We start from the raw sequence: 22876 nt of genomic DNA on the forward strand, positions 1-22876 counted from the left end.
TCAAAGCAAATGTTGCGGCTCAGTTTCAGAATGAGGCACAGTTCGAGCAGGAAGCTTAATGATCTTTCCCTCTATCTTGGACAGCTTCGCAGCAATTGAACGACGTAGCCACAAGAAGGTCTCTAGTCCCCGTAGGCAGCCAATAATGTAAGATCCGATCTGAAGAAGAAAATAATTAAGTTTTACATTACATATCGTATATTAGGGTACACATTTGCAACCATTTAGCCATTATTATCCCGCAGTTAGGAATATGTAGCAGTGGCAGACGGAGGATTAAACTTTAGGTTGACCAGAAGAAATCATCGTGCCTAACTAAAACTACACAAGCAAAGGGCCACCTTTAGAGAAGGTTCTAGCTGTTGGAAACACGCGTTACTGAATCATGGCCGTAGCTGATTTAGCTATTCTTCTATACTACTCCCTCCGCCGTAGCTGATTTAGCTATTCTTCTATACTACTCCCTCCGTGCCATAAAAAACGTTCTTATATTATGAGACGAAGGGAGTAGAAAATTAAAAAATATTTCCACATTTTCTGGATTAAATGCTAGATGTTCCTATTCAGCGGAGCGCAAACACCGAAAGAAAGAAAAAGTAAGTTGGACAGAGGAGGAACACGATGCACCAAATCCATTCCTATGTACGTAAAGTAGTTGACCCTCACTATCTTAATTCTTTTAACATGCACACATGTCACCTCATCACCCACTAATTACTTCTCTTAACATGCATGAGAAATGTTATATTCTCTCTCAATGTGCACATCCCAACTCACCGCACATACCACCTCATCAATCATACTAACTATATTTCTCTCAACATACTTGAGAAATACTACTTATATTCTATATTATTTATAACTATATAATAATCAAATATAATATAATACATCTGTTTTAGTTTCCATTTTGATTTCATAATAAATATTGCAATTAATCATTAACTAATTCGCGGGTATCATCTAGTTTAATTGGAAGTGGCGAGTCTTAAGAATCCAGGTCAGCTAGCCCTCTTCCTTGTGTTGCTAACCGGTAAGACTCTTTATGAAGTGCAACATCCGCTCCCCGTTATAAGATGTTTTGGATATTTCAAAATGAACGACGTAGTGACTGACATGAATGAACACACACTAAAACACGTATATATATATATCCGATTCAAATAAAAGTTAAGGCATCTTACATTAGTAAATGGAGGAAGTACTATTTTCTTGACATAATGTGAGTTAGGCTACATTAATGTTGAAGCAGAATTAGGGCATATTATATACATCCGATTTCGTTCTTGCTAGAGTTAAGTGTAAAGACCAATGGTAAATAAATAGACACAATTAATTGGGAATTTTGCCAGTAGTGTGGACCCTATAGAAAACAGTTCCTCAATTAGACGTGAAAAGATCCATTTAGGTCGGCTCGAATTATTTCCATGTGCATGTTGTGGATAATGTTCTACCTAGACTTAACAGAGATCACTGATAAGAGAATATCGTTAAGGCACCCTTTCACAAAGGAAAAAAATTGAAATTCTTTTTCACAAAAAAAAGAGAATTTGGAATTCTTATGTGACATGTAATCAAAGTGTGTATGTCAAGTGGCACATCAGCAAACGTGCAGTTTATGAGTGGTAAAAAATAATTGATTTACTCCCTCCGTTTTAAATATTTGTCTTTCTAGAGATTTCAACAAGTGACTACATACAAAGCAAAATGAGTGAATCTACACACTAAAATAAATCTATATACATCCATATGTGATAGTCCATTTGAGATCTCTAAAAAGACAAATATTTAGAAACGAAAGGAGTAATTATTATGATAGGACTGGCGCATCAGCAAACGCTCTAACAATACCATGCAACACAACACCATATCTCTCACTCATGCATGCAACAGCCAAGATGCCAATAAATGCAAGCATAATATCACTAGGATTCCCACAATTAAAATTAAGCATTTTTCATCTCTTAAAAGGTTAATCCGATTTGCGATCTGCTTTTAGCCTCATTGCCACGAGTACTTGAAATCTGATCTAATGCTGACATCTTTCGATTTTACCATTAGTAATTGTCACTTCATCAAGTTACCGACCAAGCATTGTTCTCCGCCCATTACGCACAATGATATTCTTATGATATGGTAATATCTCTACTAGCTGATAGGACTTCAATACTCACCCCTGGACCTGCATAACTTTGCAATACCTAAATAATATATAAAATATTAAATGGTAACCAAACACTATTAATGTGGTAACCATTTAGTACTTCTTCCGTCTTAGTTTATTATGTCCTCCTAGTATCTTGCGTCAAGTGTTTTTTGCCATAAATTTGATTAACAAAAATAATACTAACATTAAAAGTTCCTCTTAAATTTAAATCAGACATATAATTGTAGTGACATCTAATATACCCGCAAAAAAATAGACATACAACTTATATGTTGGTAACTAAATCTATGTTCAAAACTTGACCCAAAATGAGAGGGGGAGGGAGGAAGCTAATGTTTTAAGCCCTCATCAAACAGAGTTAATGGTGGAGAATTAATGGGAGGAAATTATACTTGACAACTAATCAGATGGAGAAAATTGTTTTGAATTTTCAGAATCAAGATTTGGTAAATAATTTTGATGAATCAGCATGTGGAGGAATTTATGCATATATGCACCTCCCCTCAACATGGGAAGATAGCGTTGTGTTTGTTGCTCCAAATTCCTGATTCCTGATTATTATAACACGTAAGTAAACATGAAGCAGATTCATAAGGTCAAGCTAATTTAATGATTACATCATCATATACAAAAATAAAAATGAGTTCTTAGCAATAATTGTCTTTCCTACTTATAAAGACTGGAACTGGGGGTGATTTCACTCCTCACTCTTCATTCTTGTTGGGCCTACCTTCCTTCTTTCCCAATCGTTTTCCTTGCGTCGTATTTCTTCCATGTGCCTATCCTTCAGCATCTCAAAATTTTAGTTTCATGTAGATTTAAATCTTCAAACCCTACCCATGATTGTTTTAGTCACTGCCTGGAACTGCCTCCTTGTCTCTTTTTTTTCATTGTACCCATGAAGCGGTCATACTACACTTATGCTTTTCCATTGATCTTCCATGCCACGTGTCTAACTCAGCTTATTTGTGATTCCGTAGCAACCACGAGCACCGAGCTAGTTACACTTGAATATATCTCTTTCTTGCACATTGATCCAGTGAAACAAGATTTGGTGATAAGTGTGTTTCAATCTAAATCACCACTTTAATCACCAACGAATTCATCTTAATACGCCACGAAGTTGGGGGGTCACCGGTTACCATCAAGGAGATGGTGACATAATTCTGTGGAGATAACATGTTAAAAATATACTATTTTTTTTCTCAAATCAACTACATATACTTGTTACTTACCAACATATTTGAAGCATAAAAGTTGCATTAGAACTTTAGAAGATTGCTTGGTACACATTGGGAAAGAATGGAGCAACGTAAAAACTGAAGACATATATATGCACCATAACTATCCATAATATAATTAATTCGTACCTTGTATTCCTTTGAAATGCATAGCTGAGGATGGATAAGCCACAAGAATCCATTTACTGACCCCACCATGGAGGCAACAAACAGATACCGATTAATCTTGGCGTAGTACACCTACATACAAAAACAATGAGATGATATGTTTAGTTCGATGCCACAGTGCTCCACGCAAAGGTAGAGTTCAGTACCATAAGGATATTCTTGAAGAAATAAAACAGGAATGGTCTGTAGTCATAGTGCATTCAAGTGAAAAACAAAAGTAGCTGCATTTTCTTTTACCCGTACCACACCTGCAGACTTGAACAATACTCTAAAATCACTATGTGACTCAAAATTTCACCAATTTAATTTCTTACAATAAGAATATGCACGACTAGCAAACCAGTCTCCTATATTATGTAAATGCTAGCAATATCTAGAATATTTTTTTCTTTCTCCATCCCAAAATTCTTGTCTTAGATTTGTCGTTTTAGTGTTAGGCCCTGTTTGGTTCATAAGTCCTAGGACTTTTTCTAGTCCCAACTAAAAAGTCTCTAGTCCCTAAAAAGTCCCTTCCTGTTTGTTTCCAGAGACTAAAAAGTCCCTAGTCCCTTCCTAGAGGTTATTAAATGACCATGTTGCCCCTAGTATATAGAAAAATAACAATCAAACAACACCATGGGATGGCGGGCCATTGAATGCATGGAGGGGCATTGTTGGAAAAATCCCAAAAAGTCCCAAAAAAGACTCTCCTTGAGAGTCTTCTTCATTTAGTCCCAAATGCCTAGTTTAGTCCCTAAAAAGTCCCTCCCGTTTGGTAAAAAAATCTCTAAGAGGGACTTTTTCTAGTCCCTACACAAAAAAGTCCCTGGAAACAAACACCCCCTTAGATACATCCGTATCTAGACAAATCTAAGACGAGAATTTTGGAACGGATGTAATATATGATTCCGTGTTGTCCAATATGTATATTCTTTTTTCCTGGGATCGCAGCAGGTTGTGTTTTTTTAGTTGTAGAATACAACTTTATGACTAAAAGTATCTATACATCTTATTTTGTTTATACACAGAGATTTCATATAGTCTAGCTAGAAACTATGAAAACATAAAGAGATAACACTAGAATCGTAGCAATGCAAACTAATACCATAAGAATGTGCCTCCGTTTAGTTTATACAGATCCATCGGAGCTTAATTTGTCTGACTGTCAACAAGATTTTAAAATATATACTTGTCTGAAATAAAACATGCAAAAATAACAACAGCTCTGATATTCCCTATGTTGCATATAAGGGGACAATGAGGAGATAATTCCAGACTAAAGTCAAGAGCACAGTATTCGGCAGCACGGTAAAAATCAAAATGGGAATAAGTCCTTGTAAGAAAATTGGACACCTGAAAATGAGTGGTTTTGTAATTAAACTGGAGATGCCTCATACTTAAGTCACCAAACATGATGTAAAACCGTTAACATGCATCTTACAGAAGTATGATTAATAATCTAGATCTAACAATAGAAACAGAGACCACGGGCACTTCAAATTTGTTCCCTCATAAATGGAATTAGTAAAGGCAGTATCAGTGTCTAAACAACTAGAAATAATACAGACCGTTGATCCAATACGGAAAGAATGAGACAGCACACTTAGTGCTACTCCCATCCAGCCAAGGGCTTGTCTTTGTATTTTATGAAAAATTCCACCACCGACAAAGACCAAGAATGTAAGTATAATGCCCCATCGTACTCGCTGATCCTACAATTTAAATATTATATAAACAAAGAAATAGTCATATAAACATATTTACGTAGACATGTAACACATGCAGGATTGCATTTAAATAATAGCAGTAAATTGTATTACCCCAGAATTCCAAGTCATTACTGTAGCTATAAGAGAGAAGATCAGGTGTATACCGCACCCAAAACAGCAGGTCAGTAACACAGGATATGCTGAATAATGTGGATCAGAGCATTCCTCAAAATACCAGATCCAGAGAATATAATCCAGAAAACCAACAAACAAAAACCACCAAAAGAAGGTTTGCGCATCAGTTCGTGGATTGGGCTTCAACTCTTTGATACGCAAGCTGAAAAATATTAAATTATATTTCAGTAGCAGCTACTGTTTATAATATAGTACAAATAGAAAAATACGAATATAACTTACAATGGGCAGAATAATATTACGAAGGACACAGTGAAAGATAGCCAAGGGACAAGCTGGTCCTTCGTGGATTCCATTCGGGAGCAAACTATGGTGGTGTTATCACTGCAAATGTTCATCAAAATAGTCGTTCATATTTTCTTATTAATTTAAGAATTCCACTATAAACACAAGCAAAATCACTAAAACAGATGCAAGGGTGTACCAGGGGTACTTGGCAATAACAAGTGTGGAGTTACACGGTGAAAGCGCTGGCTCTTGCCGACAGCGAACGGGGTGAATTTGCAATGCAAGCAAAATAACCACAAGCGGTATAACCCATCTGGATTCCATGTCGTACTGAAAAAGAATAACCAACAGCAGAGGATTACAAATGTGGATAATAGCACACATTACTATTAATGGATGAACTATCTAAATGCATGAAACACTGAAATATGTTAAAATAAGCAGTCAAATTTGCATTCGATTATCTAATGGACCTCATCTTCATCCTTGGTTGATATTTGTTGCTTTTTTTTTCCTGCAATCTAACCCTAGCCCACCGCCATGTGCCTTGCAACAATGCTGCTGACATCGAGGGTGGGACTGGAGCAACTTACCACAAAAATGTAGGCTATCACTACATAATCACAGCATTGCATTCAGATAGAAGGTAGAAGAGTAGCTATGCTACCGCTTACAACTTCAGTAAACTAAGGCTATGCTACCGCCTACAGCTACAGTGGACCAAGGGGGTCAGATTAAGGGAGTGGTTCTCGGTTTCTTACTTCTAGTCCATGAAAACTTCGGTTATATATTCACAAGTTACGCCAAGGTCGAACCGTTTAAAAGAAGGTAAATGCAAACGGACTAGAGGGTGACGCGCACCGCGCCGTTCTTCGGTAGTGAGCTAAGTCTCTTATTCAGGTTATTACGGTTAGAGGTGAGCACTTTTACACCGAAAATCGAAGAATCGAATTGAACAGAGTTGGCCGATATTCCTGGTTTATTCGGTTTATGATGTTCAGTTTGGTGTTTTCATCTCTTGTTGTGTGTGTTCAGGACCATCGCTAGTTGTATATTCTGCATATATTTGTAAATTACTAACAGTGATATAGTAGATGTTAGTGTGTATACAACTATACACTAACACGATGACACTTTTACCAAAAGCTGGCCCCATCATATGTGTTAGTTTAACGAACATATGCTCAAGTAGGTGTCAGCTTACCCTTAGGAATTAACTATATGTCTGAATACTCTGCCATGTTATATAGATAACCGTGTCCACTATCCACAAATGAATACTCTCATTGAGCTAAAAAAATGAGTGAATCTACAAACACTATCAATTTCAGTTTCCATATTTCCATTTCTATTCCAAGCACAAAATCATATATAAGCACGAAATAGGTACAGTACTTTATAATTTGACCATACTGTACAGAATGGAAGAACGATAGACAATAAGCATATGGACTAATTGCTGAAGCTAACCTTGTAGATTTTTTTGGCAACTAAATCGACACCCCTTATAATGTAGAATATCATCGATATAAAGACTATTATCAAGTACTTAATGTAGAGAAAAAACATGATAGGAACATCTACTTTGTAAATCACATAATGAGTGAGCCTTAGTTTTATAAATTAAGGAGCAAAACAATTTCGTCCACACTTCATTCCTTAACATCCTTTAAACCAGAATTACAATCAATCGAGAAATCTTCATGATGTTGTCATCAATTAGGCGTACAATTTACGTGTTGGAATTTGAGAATACGAGGCTTCCAGCAGGACCTTCCTTTGGAGGTAATGATCAAATGGTCAACAATATAAGGGTGCAAAATGAAGTCCAAGCACAACAAAGGTATAATTTCCTGCTGGAAAAGTAAATTTCATAATTCTGAAACTACATAAAATAAAAAATGCACTATGTCAGATGCTTGCTTTCACCTACAGAAAACAGAAGTCACCAACCACCACATAGGAATTGCATACATGAAGTTCTTTCCAGTTTGAAAGGCCAATTAGCTAGAGAACAAAATAAAAGAATAAACCAAGGCAGTATGATTAGAAAGGAAACAAAAATAGCAATAGCGCATATTAACTTACCAATTCAAAATCAATTAGTGACTACAACAAAGGACAAGTGGTCGATTTGCTGATCTCATGAGTTCACAAAGCATGTCTATGGCAAGCACACAACAGGCAGGCCTGCCATCACGCACATATCAGGAACATCCGTGGCAGGCATGCAGGCAGCAAGCACGCCGACCGCGCGCAGGCAGCAAGCACGCCCAAATCCTCACGCCCGCTTCCCCCGTGCCTCCTCACGCGGCTGCTTTCCCTCGGGGCCTAGCCACCGGTGTACCCCAAACTCGCCGGGTCACCGCGCCACCAAATCCGTCGGACGCAGTGCCCCTGAAGACCACCCATCCCGCCGCTAGGCGCTAGCCACAGCCGCGCACATGCTCCCAAGCCGCCGCGCCACAAAAATGCGAGAGGAGGGAAGGAAGAGACAAGGGGGAGACGGGAGAAGGGAGGCCGACCTGTGCCGCCGCCACCGCCCTCGCTTGACGGCAGGGAAGACGCCACCGTCGGTGGCTTCACCACCTGCCCCAAATCGCCTCCACTCTTGCCCGTAGGCCGTAGGCGACACACGGGCGGCGAAATCGCAGCGGACTGACACAGGGTACGCGGAGCTGGACCAACACGGGACGGGAGTCGCTTGCCAGAGCAGCTGACCAGGACCAGCATGGTCCACTTTGGGGCCTCCTAGTCGGAAAATCCTATCTGCCGCATTTTGCGGCAGATTGTCGACGTATCGCACACAGATATCGATCGAATGGGCCGGCCCATCTGTGCGTTCTATAGCACCGGTTTTGTGAACCTTCTGACAAGTTCGGGACTGGTTTTGGCAACCTTGTAGAAGGTTCCTAAACCCTTTTTTCCTGGTTTTTATTTTTTATTTTTCGTTTTACTTTTTCAAATTTACTTCTGTTCTTTATTATTTAAAAAATTTAAATTTTGTTCAGATTTTCGAAAAAAATTCCTGTTATCAAAATTTGTCAGACATTCAAAAAATGTTTACGTTACAAAAACTGTGCAGGAATTTCAAAAAAATGTTCATGTTTTTAAAATTTTGTTCACAAATTCAAAAAATGTACCGGAGTTTAAGAAATGTTCCTATTTTCCAAAATTTCTTCACAGATTCAAAGAAAAGTTCATATTATTTTAAAACTTGTTTAAAATTCAAATTCAAAAAATGTTCACAATTTCAAATTTTGGTCACAAAATTTAGAAATGTTTGTTGTTCCAATTTTTTATTCGGAATTTGACGAAAAGTTCCATTTTTTAATCTTTGTTCATAAATTACAAAAATGATCATACTTATAATTTTTTTATTTGAATTTCATGAAATGTTCCTTTTTTCAAATATTTGTTCAAGAATACAAAAAATGTCTGTGGTTTCAAAATTTATTCAGAATTTCATAATTTGTACACATATTCAAAAAATGTTCCTTTTGCCGAAAATTGTTCAGAAATTCAAAAATTCTTTGCACATTATCAAAATATACACTTTAAAAGAAGTACACTTTTAATAAAAAAACTATCACTGAAGTAACTAATTCTAGTTCGCTACACTTTAGGTTGCGTGCTGCATTATAAACCACAAAGCTTGTGTGGCGGAGTGGCTGTGAGCTCGCAATCGCAAGCCGCCGATCTCCTGTTCGAACCATCGCATCGCGCCATCGTTGTGTTTTGCTATCTTTTTTCATCCGACGGTACCTCTTGATGGGCCGGCCCAGTCACGCTTTCTCCTGTGTGTTCCGCAGTCAGCGCTGGCTAGGGAAATCAGCGCTCACGCATTGTGCGCGTCTGGGCTGGCCCAAAAAAGGCTACAGCTCCCTTGACTCGCTACAATCACGTGGTATCGCTAGTAGTTTCAATTGTAATTTTGTCTTTGAAAGGTACGCAGTCAAACATAGAGGCTCATAATCTAGCTAAGTTTGTGTATTCATTAGGCCAGGGGGCCTCACGTGTGGCTTGTGCAGTCCTATGATCCGAGATGTATTCACTAACTATGGTTTTTATCAATAAACTTAGCTTTATCCCTAAAACACGAATGATCGTTGTCTTTTTTCTTAAAAATACTCATGAGGGACCACGTGACATATGTGGTAAACAATCCAAACTATTTGTGAACAAAAAAAAAACTCATGAGGGATCATTGTCTTTATATCTCTCAAAAACATGAGGATCGCTACATCTTTTTCCCGTTCGCAAAGTGACATGGCCGCCGGTTGTATATAGTTTATTAATTTAAATAATCAGTGCACTTAAAAACTAAAAATATCGTGAATTCTAAAAAACAATGTACTTTTGAGACAAGTTTGTGAATTTGAAAAAGCAATTCGTCAAATTTGAAAAAAAAATCATCCTTTCACAAAAAGTTTATCAAATTTGAAAAAAGTTCTCAAAATTAAAAAAAATCAACAAATTTTATTTTTTTAATTCATTTTGGAAATAATTTCATCAAATTTGTGCGTTGCTTCATAAGGGACTGATTTGAATCCACGTGTTTAATGATATGGTTAGATTTGTCTTAATTCTTCTTTGATAGTTGTGGATACTTGCGAGAGGGGTTATCATAAGTGGGAGGCTTGTCGAAGTAAGGACAACACCTAAGTACCGGTCCACCTACATATCGAATTATCAAAGTATCGAACGTGAATCATATGAGCATGATAAAAACTAACTTGATGATAATTCACATATGTTCTCGGGAGCGCTTTGCTTTGTACTCCCTCCGTTCCAAATTACTCGTCGTAGAAATGGATGCATCTAGAACTAAAATACATCTAGATACATCCATACCTGTGACAAGTAATCCGGAACGGAGGGAGTATAAGAGTTTATCCAGACTTGTTCTTTGCTATAAAAAGGATTGAACCACCTAGCTGCATCTTTGCTACATTTGTTACTTATTACCCGTTATGAATTACCTTGGTATCAAACTATTTGTTACCGATAACTTCAGTGCTTGTAGAGAATACCTTGCTGAAAACCGCTTGTCATTCCTTCTACTCATCGTTGGGTTCGACACTTTTAGTTATTGAAAGGACTACGATTGACACTTTATGCTTGTGGGTCATCAGAGCGATGACGGTGCCGGCGGCGTCGAGGATGAGTGGTGGGTGGTGACTGGTGAGAGGAGAGAGGCGATGGGTGAGAGGAGCGGTGGTTTTCTGTGTGAGCGACATGACAGGTACTGAATGCATTGTGAGTAGGAAGACGGGGTTTTCTGGCCTCGGTGGGAAAACGAACGGCGGGGCGTTACGGTGCAAACGAGCGGCGGCTAACTGACAAGGAGCGAACAACCGAGCCTAACCGCGTGCCACGGGACGAATGAGCCAGCCAGCGTGTCCGATTGGCCCGCATCAAGCACTTCCGAGTTCCGAACGACCCACGGCGGCCGCTTCCAAATGGCCATTAACGGTCATTAGAGCCGCCCGTCACCGCTGTTGGCCCGGAGTGATCGGCCACATCAAAAGGCGTCACAAATGGTTTAATGTTTTTTGCCACTCTCAATTCCTCGGTTCGGTCAAAGTGTTACATTTTGTAAAATTGTGATTTTCCGCAAGTTGTGACAGGAAAGTAGTGGTTCTCCGCATTTAACTCGCGCGAGGATAAGTAAAGTAGGGCAACTATTTTTTAAAAGAAAACCAGAAAACTATTAGAGCATCTCCAACACGTGCCCGATTTTAACACCACGCTGGAAAAATCGCCTTTTTATGTGCGCATGGCCGTTCAAGGCGCTCCAGCGGACACGTAAAAAATGCGTGCGCGACATACTTGGTTCAGCGCGTGGAGCAAAACGGCACCGCGCGCCGCATATTTTGTGCGCCCGCTCCTGCGCGCTGGACACTCGAGCGTCTGCGACCCACTTTCACCATCCTCTCCGGCCGCCCGCCCGCGCCGCCGCCGGCAAAATTCGATCGATGGAAGGCCGCCGACGTCCCCCTAACCCCTTCCTACACCTGCGACCTCTCCGCCACCGCCGTCGCCGCCTGCACAAACCCTAGTGCGGGGTTGAGCATCGGCTTTGCCGTCGGCGGCCCTCCTCCAAGCACTGGTCTCGCACGCGGTCTTTTCATGGCGCCACGAACGACCTTGGCGGGTGGCGTCGCGCCAGCACCCACCATGAAGCCACTTGGCCCCCTCTCCGAGCGACCAAATGCGGCGGCGACGAAGGCGGGAAAGGTGTCTAGGAAGAAGAACAAAGCGGTGGACGGCTCTTCTAGGTGGCCGAGAAAGAAGCTTGCAGGGCGTGTGGCGGATGCGGCGCCGACCGAAGCACCGGCGAGCTCGCTTGTTGCGCCGGCGGCCGATGCACACAAGGTGTTTGATGAAATGCTCACAAGGTATGATTTCGCTCCCTTTTTTCGTTGTTGTTTTTTGCATGAATGGATACATATGGTGATGCGGAGCATCCTATGGTCATCCCCATGGACCTACCATCGTCTCACCAAGTGCCAAAAGGACCTATGACACGAGCTAGAGCTAGAGCTCTCGAGACCGAGGTGACTTCCTTCCTTAGTGATATCACATATGATCCACTCGAGACATGGCTCCTACCTAAGTCCGGAATGTTGTGCATGATTAGGTACCAAGATGACCCCCCCCCCCCCCGAAGATGCGCGTGAAGACGGACAAGTCCCCAAGTTCACGGACGAAGAGAACCAACGGAAGGAGTCAAGAGCAGCTTCCAGGCCCCGGACTTCCGGCCCCTGGAGCATCGTCCACAGCAGCCGCCCAGCCGCCAAGCACCTACAGGCCTCGGACATCCTGCCCAGCCCAGACATCTGCCCGAAGCCCGGAAATCCGGCACCCTCCATCCAGAGAGCGTCAAGGCTAGCCCCGACCGCCCGGACATCCGGCTCAAGCCCGGACATCCGGCACCTCGTGAAGGCCCGGACATCCGGCCCGACGCCCGGACATCCGGCGTCCCCTGTCTACGCACAGTGTAAGGGCTCGAGGCCCATGTACCCCTTCGCCCACCTAGACTATATATACTCCTCCTCCTCCCTCTTTCTAGGGTTAGCGTTGTGATAGCTCATTTGTGAGATAGAGCCTCACTCATCCATCCGGATCTACTCCACCGCGAGGGACCGACACCTCTTCGGAGAAGATCCACTTCGATTCAAGACCCCTAACGGGAAGACATCAGGACCTCCTCAAGGAGAAGAACCGGTTACCCTTTGTATCGTCCCTTGTTGACTTTGGACCGTGTGATCTCTATGTGTACTCGGATCTAGCATATGTGTGATCGTTCTTGTTGGTTTGAGTGATTCTCTCGTGTTTCCCCTTGTGTTCTTCGTGTTCTTCACGGGATCCACTCCTTTCATGAAAGATCGGCCATCTAGGGTTCCACCCTACATCATTTTGGTATCAGAGCCACGTCGATTACGATTTCGGAGCCTGCCCTTTTTGTTTTCTAGCCTTGTTTTATTGATTTTGTCCCTAATTCGAAAATTCCCCACAAAAATATCCCCCTATTTTTTTGTGATTTGTTGGTGTGATGAAGTTTTGTTGGATTTGATCCGTGGATTTCATGTGTTGCAGGTAGATTTAGCTTTCCCCCATCTTTTCCCCAATTTCCATCCAGAAAATCTCCCGAATTTGCCTCTTCCACGCGGAGTTCCTCGAGTTCGTCCACGGATCCAGAGCCCGGACATCTGGCCCGAACCCCCGGACATACGGCCCTCAAGCCGGGACATCCGACCCCTGACAGCAACAGCTCCATCCATTGCCCCTTTTTGTCCACATTTTGCCAAATTTTGTTCCGGTGCCCACTTTCACTTTCGCATACCACCATCACTTCCGCATAGCACCACCATTTCCCAAATACACCACCATCGCTTACCCATTACCAATTCCGACAAATTTGACACGTTTTTCTTTGAGAATTTGAGTTGAGGTTCCGTGTCCTATTGTGTTTCGGCTATTTAGGTACGGTTCGACATCGACATCACCGCCGCTCATCTTCGCCATTTTGACACCATACCGTAAGCAAGAATCGGTAACCTCATCTTGGTATCGTGATATATCATTCTTGCCATTGCATTGATAACCACATAGCCCAATTTTGCGTATCTTACCCATCGAGACTAGCCTTTGAGTATTGCCGGCAACGTCACTTATGCACATTAGTGATCATACTTCCCATTGCATACATATCATATCATTGGTCCATATCTTGGTATCATCTTTTTTGTCACGAAGTTGTCATCGCATACACAATTGCTATCTTGGTTCGTGAAACATTGCATGAGAAAAGAGCTCAAAATAGAAAGAGCCAAACAAGCTTTTAAGCAAAAGGGAAAGATAAGCAAAGAGCTTTTAAGTAAGAACCATAGCATCATACTACATTAAGATTGTCATACTAGATCATCTTGGATCATATCATCGGAATACCATACATATAGCATACTTGGGATAGAAGTCGTTGCATTTTTGCTTAGTAGGTTGTGCACAGTCTTCGTATCCGCCTATTGTGCAATCATGCTAGCATCTCTCTAGTGTTGTGCAACAAGAGCATTTTTGTGGATTCCACATTTTGGCTCATTCCTTGGTTGCACAACCCCACTTATCTATTTGTGTGTGTGTTTCTGTGTACCACTTTTTGCTATTGGTCTACTTGTTACATTTGCAAATTTGTGAATCTTTTCCAACATTATTGAAGCTCACTAACAATTGCATCAAATTTTGTGCCACCATCCTAACCAAGCTCCACCATAAGCTTTTACTTGTGTAGGTGTGAGAAACCGACAAGAATTGGTACCAATTGTGCTATTTCCTTGTTCCACATTTGAGTGATCATTGATCCATCTTCAACATCGGTCAAGGTACATTTGGTATAAGTTCTTCTCTTTCTCCCACTCAAGTATTTGCTTGGAATGATGGATAGGCCAAGTACTTATACCAACCCACTCTTCATCGAGCAAGACGATGACATGTCCTCCTACGTCACAAAGAGCCACCTCTTTGGTGCACAACGTGCTTTGCATCAAGAGCAGTGATACGTCCATTTTGCATCATGCTTTTATATTGATATTTATTGCATTATGGGCTGTTATTACACATTATGTCACAATACTTATGCCTATTCTCTCTTATTTTACAAGGTTTACACGAAGAGGGAGAATGCCGACAGCTGGGATTCTAGGCTGGAAAAGGAGCAAATATTAGAGACCTATTCTGCACAACTCCAAAAGTCATGTAACTTCATGGAAGTCAGTTTTAGAATATATAAAAAATATTGGGCGAAGGAAGCACCAGAGGGGGGCCACCCACCATCCACGAGGGTGGGGGGCGCGCCCTACCCCCTGGGCGCGCCCCCTGCCTCGTGGGCCCCCTGGCAGGGCTCCGGTGCCCATATTTGGCTATATGAAGTCTTTCGCCCTGAAAAAAAATCATAAGCAAGCTCACGGGACGAAACTCCGCCGCCACGAGGCGGAACCAATCTAGGGCTCCGGCGGAGCTGTTCTGCCCGGGAAACATCCCTCCGGGAGGGGGAAATCATCACCATCGTCATCACCATCGATCCTCTCATCGGGAGGGGGTCAATCTCCATCAACATCTTCACCAGCACCATCTCATCTCAAACCCTAGTTCGTCTCTTGTATCCAATCTTTGTCTCAAAACCTCAGATTGGTACCTGTGGGTTGTTAGTGGTGTTGATTACTCCTTGTAGTTGATGCTAGTTGGTTTATTTGGTGGAAGATCATATGTTCAGATCCTTTATGCATATTAATACCCCTCTGATTATGAACATGAATATGATTTGTGAGTAGTTATGTTTGTTCCTAAGGACATGGGAGAAGTCTTGCTATAAGTAGTCATGTGAATTTGGTATTCGTTTGATATTTTGATGAGATGTATGTTGTCTCTCCTCCAGTGGTGTCATGTGAACGTTGACTACATGACAATTCACCATTGTTTGGGCCTAGGGGAAGGCATTGGGAAGTAATAAGTAGATGATGGGTTGCTAGAGTGACAGAAGCTTAAACCCTAGTTTATGCGTTGCTTCGTAAGGGGCTGCTTTGTATCCATATGCTTCATGCTATGGTTCGGTTTACCTTAATACTTCTTTTGTAGTTGCGGATGCTTGCAAGAGGGGTTAATCATAAGTGGGATGCTTGTCCAAGGAAGGGCAGTACCCAAGCATCGGTCCACCCACATATCAAATTATCAAAGTACCGAACGCGAATCATATGAACGTGATGAAAACTAGCTTGACGACAATTCCCATGTGTCCTCGGGGGCGCTTTCCTTTATATAAGAGTTTGTCCAGGCTTGTCCTTTGCTACAAAAAGGATTGGGCCATCTTGCTGCACCTTATTTACTTTTGTTACTTGTTACCCGTTACAAATTACCTTATCACAAAACTATCTGTTACCGATAATTTCAGTGCTTGCAGAGAATACCTTACTGAAAACCGCTTATCATTTCCTTCTGCTCCTCATTGGGTTCGACACTCTTACTTATCGAAAGGACTATGATAGATCCCCTATACTTGTGGGCCATCAAGCAGCAAGCAATGAGCGAGCGCATTGACAACCTCGCCACCGACTTGCGACTCTCCGAGCAACGTACAAGAGACTATTTCGACAACAAGCTCGACGACCACAAGCAAGAGAATGGCGCAAGAATGGACAAGATCCGTGCTTTGTTGCTCAACTGCTCTTCTTCCACTTTGTCCTCCTCAAAACGGAGACGCTCAAGTCGACACTCCGACTACACCATCTTCAGCTCAAGTACATCGACATCGAATACTCTTCGACGTGCCGCGCGCCAAGATCATCAAGCAAACTGCAACCCTCTACACAACAACGACTCTCAAGAGCAACGACACCATCAAAACCAAGCTAGTTTCGTGCAAGCACGAGAACGGCAACGCCAACGTCACCAAGAAGAGGAAGAGCGAGTGCGCCTACACCAAGATGCACAAGATGCCGAGGCACAACGTCAAGAACAACAATTACGAGAAGCTCAAGCACTTGAGGCGCAATGTGCCCTCCGAGATTCAAGTCGAGTCGTAGCCACGCGCAACCGACAAGCTCATGAGCAACAAGAAGCGCTTCGCAAAGCGGTTCAAGAGAGGATTTTTCAATCAAGGGTGAATCGTCAAGTCCCTCAAGCTCCTCCAGAAGCTCGACAAGCACCTCAAGTTCAACAAGAGCAAGAAGACAATGGAAATCATCCAAGACAAGAGGAAGTTGAGGGAGACAATCCTCCTCGTCAAGGACGTCATCACCCTCGACCCCAACACAATGAAGAGCAATGCTACGACAAGCTAAAGTTCACCATGCCCAAGTTTTCTAGAAGCAATGATCCCGAAGAGTACCTTTCATGGGCATTGAAGCTTGACAACATCTTCCACTTGAACAACTATGTGGAAGAGAAGAAGATCGCGATGGTATCCCTTGAGTTTCAAGATTACGTCCTCATTTGGTGGGAACAACTCATTGAGTGTCGAGAGGCAAGAGGTGAACCACCCATCACTACTTGGGCGCAAATGAAGGATGTCATGAAGGAAATATGCCATAGAGGCAATAATAAAGTTGTTATTTATATTTCCTTATATCATGATAAATGTTTATTATTCATGCTAGAATTGTATTAACCAGAAATTTAGTACATGTGTGAATATATAGACAAAACAAAGTGTCCCTGGTATGCCTCTACTTGGCTAGCTTGTTAATCAAAGATGGTTAAGTTTCCTAGCCATAGACACGTGTTGTCATTTGATGAATGGGATCACATCATTAGAGAATGATGTGATGGACAAGAACCATCCGTTAGCTTAGCACTATGATCGTTTAGTTTATTGTTATTGCTTTCTTCATGACTTATACATGTTCCTATGACTATGAGATTATGCAACTCCCGAATACCGGAGGAACACTTAGTGTCCCGTCAAACGTCACAACGTAACTGGGTGATTATAAAGATGCTCTACAGGTGTCTTCAATGGTGTTTGTTGAGTTGGCATAGATCGAGATTAGGATTTGTCACTCCGTGTATTGGAGAGGTATCTCTAGGCCCTCTCGGTAATGCACATCACTATAAGCCTTGCAAGCAATGTGACTAATGAGTTAGTCACGGGATGATGCATTACGGAACGAGTAAAGAGACTTGTCGGTAATGATATTGAACTAGGTATTATGATACGGACGATCGAATCTCGGGCAAGTAACATACCGATGACAAAGGGAACAACGTATGTTGTTATGCGGTTTGACCGATAAAGATCTTCGTAGAATATGTAGGAGCCAATATGAGCATCTTTAAGTGCATCTAGTGCCCCTTAGTGATTTTGGTGTATTGAAGACTTATAGGTTAAGGGACTAATGTGTTTATGAGTGTACACGGGTCTATAAGTCTATGAGGAGTTTGATATTTACAGCGAAAGTCGACCCCTAAAAATGAAGTTCTTCGACTGAAGACTTTGTCTTTCTGAAGACTTTGAAAGTGAAGAGATTGGTGCAATCCTGAAGACTTGGTATTCGTTCGAGGAGCATGAAGCATGAAGACTTTTGTTTTCGCAGTTTCATTTTCTCTTTCTTGAGTCATAGGAAACACCGTACTGTTAAAGGGGGTCGAGGAAATACTAAGGAAAAATTTCCATGTGATGCTCAACTCAAATCCTACCTACCAATCCTTTCGAGTGAAGCCATTGGAAATCTCATACAGTTCAGTAAAATTTCTTCAGTGACAGAGATGAAGTTCTTCTGGTCTCTGAGGAATTTGTTCTAACTAAGGAGTTAGGAATTCGCTAGTGCGGATTGCCTACACAGTGAGGAACATGATAGCCCTGAGGAATTTGATACTCAAAATTTCGACCGTTGCTGTGCTATGCACCAGCTGTCCCAAAATATCTACCCACTTAACGGTCATATCACTGAAGGGCATTTATGTCTTATCATGTCGGGCTGCTCCGAGAGAAACTGACACTTGTCAGTTGAGAGCATCCCATCCTCCGAGGACTTTGAGTGAAAATCATCAAGTGAGGAAAACCCAAACCCGAACACCTACAAACCCAAAGTGATTGAGCATCACTGAAGAGATTGATCCTGCGTGGATCCGACGCTTGTTACCTTTGAAGACTGTGCATCTTCCAGACGGTTAGGCGTCATGGTCTAGAGCATCCAAGAGGAAATTGTGGATCGCCGAGTGACCAAGTCTGTGAAGGTTTGGAAGTCACCTGAAGACTTACCACGAGTGATTGGGCGAGGTCTGTGTGACCTTAGCTCAAGGGGAATACGGTGAGGACTGAGTGTCCTGAGCTGTGTGTTCAGGACTGGGTGTCCGGGACTGTGTGTCCTCAGGTTTAAATACCTAGCCGCCCTAACCAGATGTCTAACTGTCACAATAGTTGGAACTGGTCTACCAGATCATTGTATTCACCAAGCTACCTGGTTCCATTTCCTCAACCCTTCCATTTCCTCATATCTGTTTGAAGACTTTGACTGAAGACTTTCTCTATTTCCTCAGTTCAATTTCTTCAATCTGTTTGTCTTATCATGTATTATCCTGTGTTTACGCTTTCTGTACTCTGTGCTTGTTTTCACTTCATCATGAATACCATGCTCATGCACTGTTTTGTTTACTTCTGAGTACTTATTCCGCTACAAGTAGTTCTTCACACAGGAATTTCCTCACCCTGAAATTCCTCAGTGAAGAATTGTTAAAAATCGCCTATTCACCCCCCTCTAGTCGATATAAAACACTTTCAGCATCCAGGTTCCGCTATGGGTTATTGACCGGAGATGTATCTCGGTCATGTCTGCATAGTTCTCGAACCCATAGGGTCCACACGCTTAACGTTCGATGACGATTTGTATTATGAGTTATGTGATTTGATGACTGAAGCTTGTTCAGAGTCCCGGATGAGATCACGGACATGATGAGGAGTCTCGAAATGATCGAGAGGTAAAGATTCATATATTGGAAGGTTGCATTTGGACATCAGAATGGTTCCGAGTGGTTTGGGCATTTTTCCGGAGTACCGGGAGGTTACTGGAACCCCCTGGGAGAAGTTATGGGCCTTATGGGCCATAAGAGGGAAGCACACTAGACCGCAAGGGGCTGGTGCGCCCCCTTTGGGCAGGAGGCCAATTAGGACTAGGAGAAGGGGGGCGGCCCCCCTTTCCTTCTCCTTCTCTCTTTCCCCTTTCCTACTCCTTAGGGGAGGTGGAATCCTACTAGGACTAGGGAGTCCTAGTAGGACTCCACACCTTGGCGCGCCCTCGTTGGTCCGGCTTCCTCTCCCTCTCCCCCCTTTATATACGGAGGCAGGGGGCACCCCAAAGACACACAAGTTGATCTTTAGCCATGTGTGGTGCCCCCTCCATGGTTTTCCACCTCGGTCATATTGTCGTAGTGCTTAGGCGAAGCCGTGCGTCAGTAACTTCATCATCACCGTCAACACGCCATCGTGCTGATGGAACACACCCTCGGCCTCAGCTGGATCAAGAGTACGAGGGACTTCACCGAGCTGAACGTGTGCAGATCATGGAGGTGTTGTGCGTTCGGTACTTGATCGGTTGGATCGCGAAGACGTTCGACTACATGAACCGTGTTACTTAACGCTTCCGCTTTCGGTCTATGATGGTACATAGACACACTCTTCCCTCTTGTTGCTATGCATCTCCTAGATAGATCTTGCGTGATCGTAGGATTTTTTTTGAAATACTGTGTTCCCCAACAGTGGCATCAGAGTAGGTCTATGCGTAGATGTTATATGCACGAGTAGAACACAAAGAGCTGTGGGCGGTAATAGTCGTACTGCTTACCAGCATGTCATACTTTGATTCGGCGGTATTGTTGGATGAAGCAGACCAGACCGACATTACATGACCGCGTTCATGAGACTGGTTCTACCGCCGTGCTTCGCACACAGGTGGCTAGTGGGTGTCTGTTTCTCCAGCTTTAGTTGAATCGAGTTTGACTACGCCCGGTCCTTGTTGAAGGTTAAAACAACACACTTTATGAAAAAATGTTGTGGTTTTGATGCGTAGGTAAGAACGGTTCTTGTTAGAAGCCCGTAGCAGCCACTAAAACTTGCAACAAAAAAGTAGAGGACATCTAACTTATTTTTGCAGGGCATGTTGTGATGTGATATGGTCAAGACGTGATTATATAAATTGTTGTATGAGATGACCATGTTTTGTAATAGTTATCGGCAACTGGCAGGAGCCATATGGTTGTCGCTTTATTGTATGAAATGCAATCGTCATGTAATTGCTTTACTTTATCACTAAGCGGCAGCGAGGTCGTAGAAGCAATAGTTGGCGAGACGACAACGATTCTACGATGGAGATCAAGGTGTCAAGACGGTGACTATGGTGGTCATGTCGGCGCTTTGGAGATGGAGATCAAAGGCACAAGATGATGATGGCCATATCATATCACTTATATTGATTGCATGTGTTGTTTATCCTTTATGCATCTTATTTTGCTTAGTACGGCGGTAGCATTATAAGATGATTTCTCACTAAATTTCAAGGTATAAGTGTTCTCCCTGAGTATGCACCGTTGCTACAGTTCGTCGTGCCGAGACACCACGTGATGATTGGGTGTGATAAGCTCTACGTTCACATACAACGGGTGCAAGCCAGTTTTGCACAAGCTGAATACTCAGGTTAAACTTGACGAGCCTAGCATATGCATATATAGCCTCGAAACACTGAGACCGAAAGGTCGAGCATGAATCATATAGTAGATATGATCAACATAGTGATGTTCACCATTGAAAACTTCTCCATCTCACGTGATGATCGGACATGGTTTAGTTGATATGGATCACGTGATCATTTAGATGACTAGAGGGATGTCTATCTAAGTGGGAGACTGGGAGTTCTTAAGTAATATGATTAATTGAACTTTAATTTATCACGAACTTAGTACCCAATAGAATTTTGCATGTCTATCTATGTTGTAGATCAATAGCTTGCGATGTAGCTCCCTGTTTATTTTTAATATGTTCCTAGAGAAAAATAAGTTGAAAGATGATAGTAGCAATGATGCGGTCTTGGTTCGTGATCTGAGGGTTATCCTCATTTGCTGCATAGAAGAATTATGTCCTTGATGCACCGCTAGGTGACGGACCTATTGCAGGAGAAAATGCAGATGTTATGAATGTTTGACAAGCTCGATATGATGACTACTTGATAGTTTAGTGCACCATGCTTTACGACTTATAACCAGGACTTCAAAAATGTTTTGAACACAATAGAGCATATGAGATGTTCCAAGAGTTGAAATTGGTATTTCAGACTCATGCCCGTGTCGAGAGGTATGAGACCTCTGACAAATACTTTGCCTACAAGATGGAGGAGAATAGCTCAACCGGTGAGCATGTGCTCAGAATGTCTGAGTACTACAATCGCTTGAATGAAGTGGAAGTTAATCTTCCAGATAAGATAGTGATTGACAGAGTTCTCTAGACACTATCACCAAGTTACTAGAACTTCGTGATGAACTATAATATGCAAGGGATGACGAAAACGATTCTCGAGCTCTTCGCGATGCTAAAATTGGCGAAGGTAGAAATCAAGAAAGAGCATCAATTGTTGATGGTTAACAATACCACTAGTTTCCAGAAAAGGGGCAAAGGAAAAGAAAGGGAACTTCAAGAAAGAATGGCAAGCAAGTTGCCACTCCTGTGAAGAAACCCAAAGCTAGACCTAAGCCTGAAACTAAGTGCTTCTATTGCAAAGGAAATGGTCACTGGAAGCGGAACTACCCCAAATACTTGGTGGATAAGAAGGATGGCAAAGTGAACAAAGGTATATTTGATATGCATGTTATTGATGTGTACTTTACTAGTGTTCATAGTAACCCCAGGGTATTTGATACCGGTTCGGTTGCTATGATTAGTAACTCGAAAGAGGAGTTGCAAAATGAACATATACTAGTTGAGGGCGAGGTGATGATGTGTGTTGGAAGTAATTCCAAGGTTGATAAGATCACCATCACACAATCCCTTTACCTTCGGGATTAGTATTGAACCTGGAATAAAGTTATTTGGTGTTTGCGCTGAGCATAATATGATTGGATCATGTTTATTGCAATACGATTATTCATTTAAGTCAAAGAATAATTGTTATTCTGTTTACATGAATAAAACCTTCTATGGTCATACA

General features: G+C 42.1%; 1 protein-coding gene across 1 annotated transcript; it reads right to left on the reverse strand.

Moving 5' to 3' along the window:
- Positions 1-2739: 2739 nt before the first annotated feature.
- LOC119268660 lies at positions 2740-8365 on the reverse strand. The gene is made up of 7 exons (XM_037550343.1): positions 8213-8365; positions 5884-6017; positions 5682-5783; positions 5376-5601; positions 5124-5267; positions 3538-3648; positions 2740-3333 (listed from the first exon to the last, which is right to left on the reverse strand). Exons 2-7 carry the CDS (start codon positions 6009-6011, stop codon positions 3241-3243), a joined length of 804 nt encoding a protein of 267 aa, XP_037406240.1. The 5' UTR covers positions 6012-6017; positions 8213-8365; the 3' UTR covers positions 2740-3240.
- Between the last annotated feature and the right edge of the window lie 14511 nt (positions 8366-22876).

This window comes from Triticum dicoccoides, chromosome 3A, assembly GCF_002162155.2.
Source record: "Triticum dicoccoides isolate Atlit2015 ecotype Zavitan chromosome 3A, WEW_v2.0, whole genome shotgun sequence".
Lineage (NCBI taxonomy): Eukaryota > Viridiplantae > Streptophyta > Magnoliopsida > Poales > Poaceae > Triticum > Triticum dicoccoides.

What these genes read in the sequence shown, in the direction of transcription:
- LOC119268660 (XM_037550343.1), bottom strand. Translation starts at nt 6,011, where the DNA reads ATGGAATCCAGATGGGTTATACCGCTTGTGGTTATTTTGCTTGCATTG. An exon ending in GTTATTGCCAAGTACCCCTG is followed by an intron (nt 5,784 to 5,883) that starts GTACACCCTTGC and finishes GAACATTTGCAG; the next exon opens with TGATAACACCACCATAGTTT. An exon ending in GTAATATTATTCTGCCCATT is followed by an intron (nt 5,602 to 5,681) that starts GTAAGTTATATT and finishes AATATTTTTCAG; the next exon opens with CTTGCGTATCAAAGAGTTGA.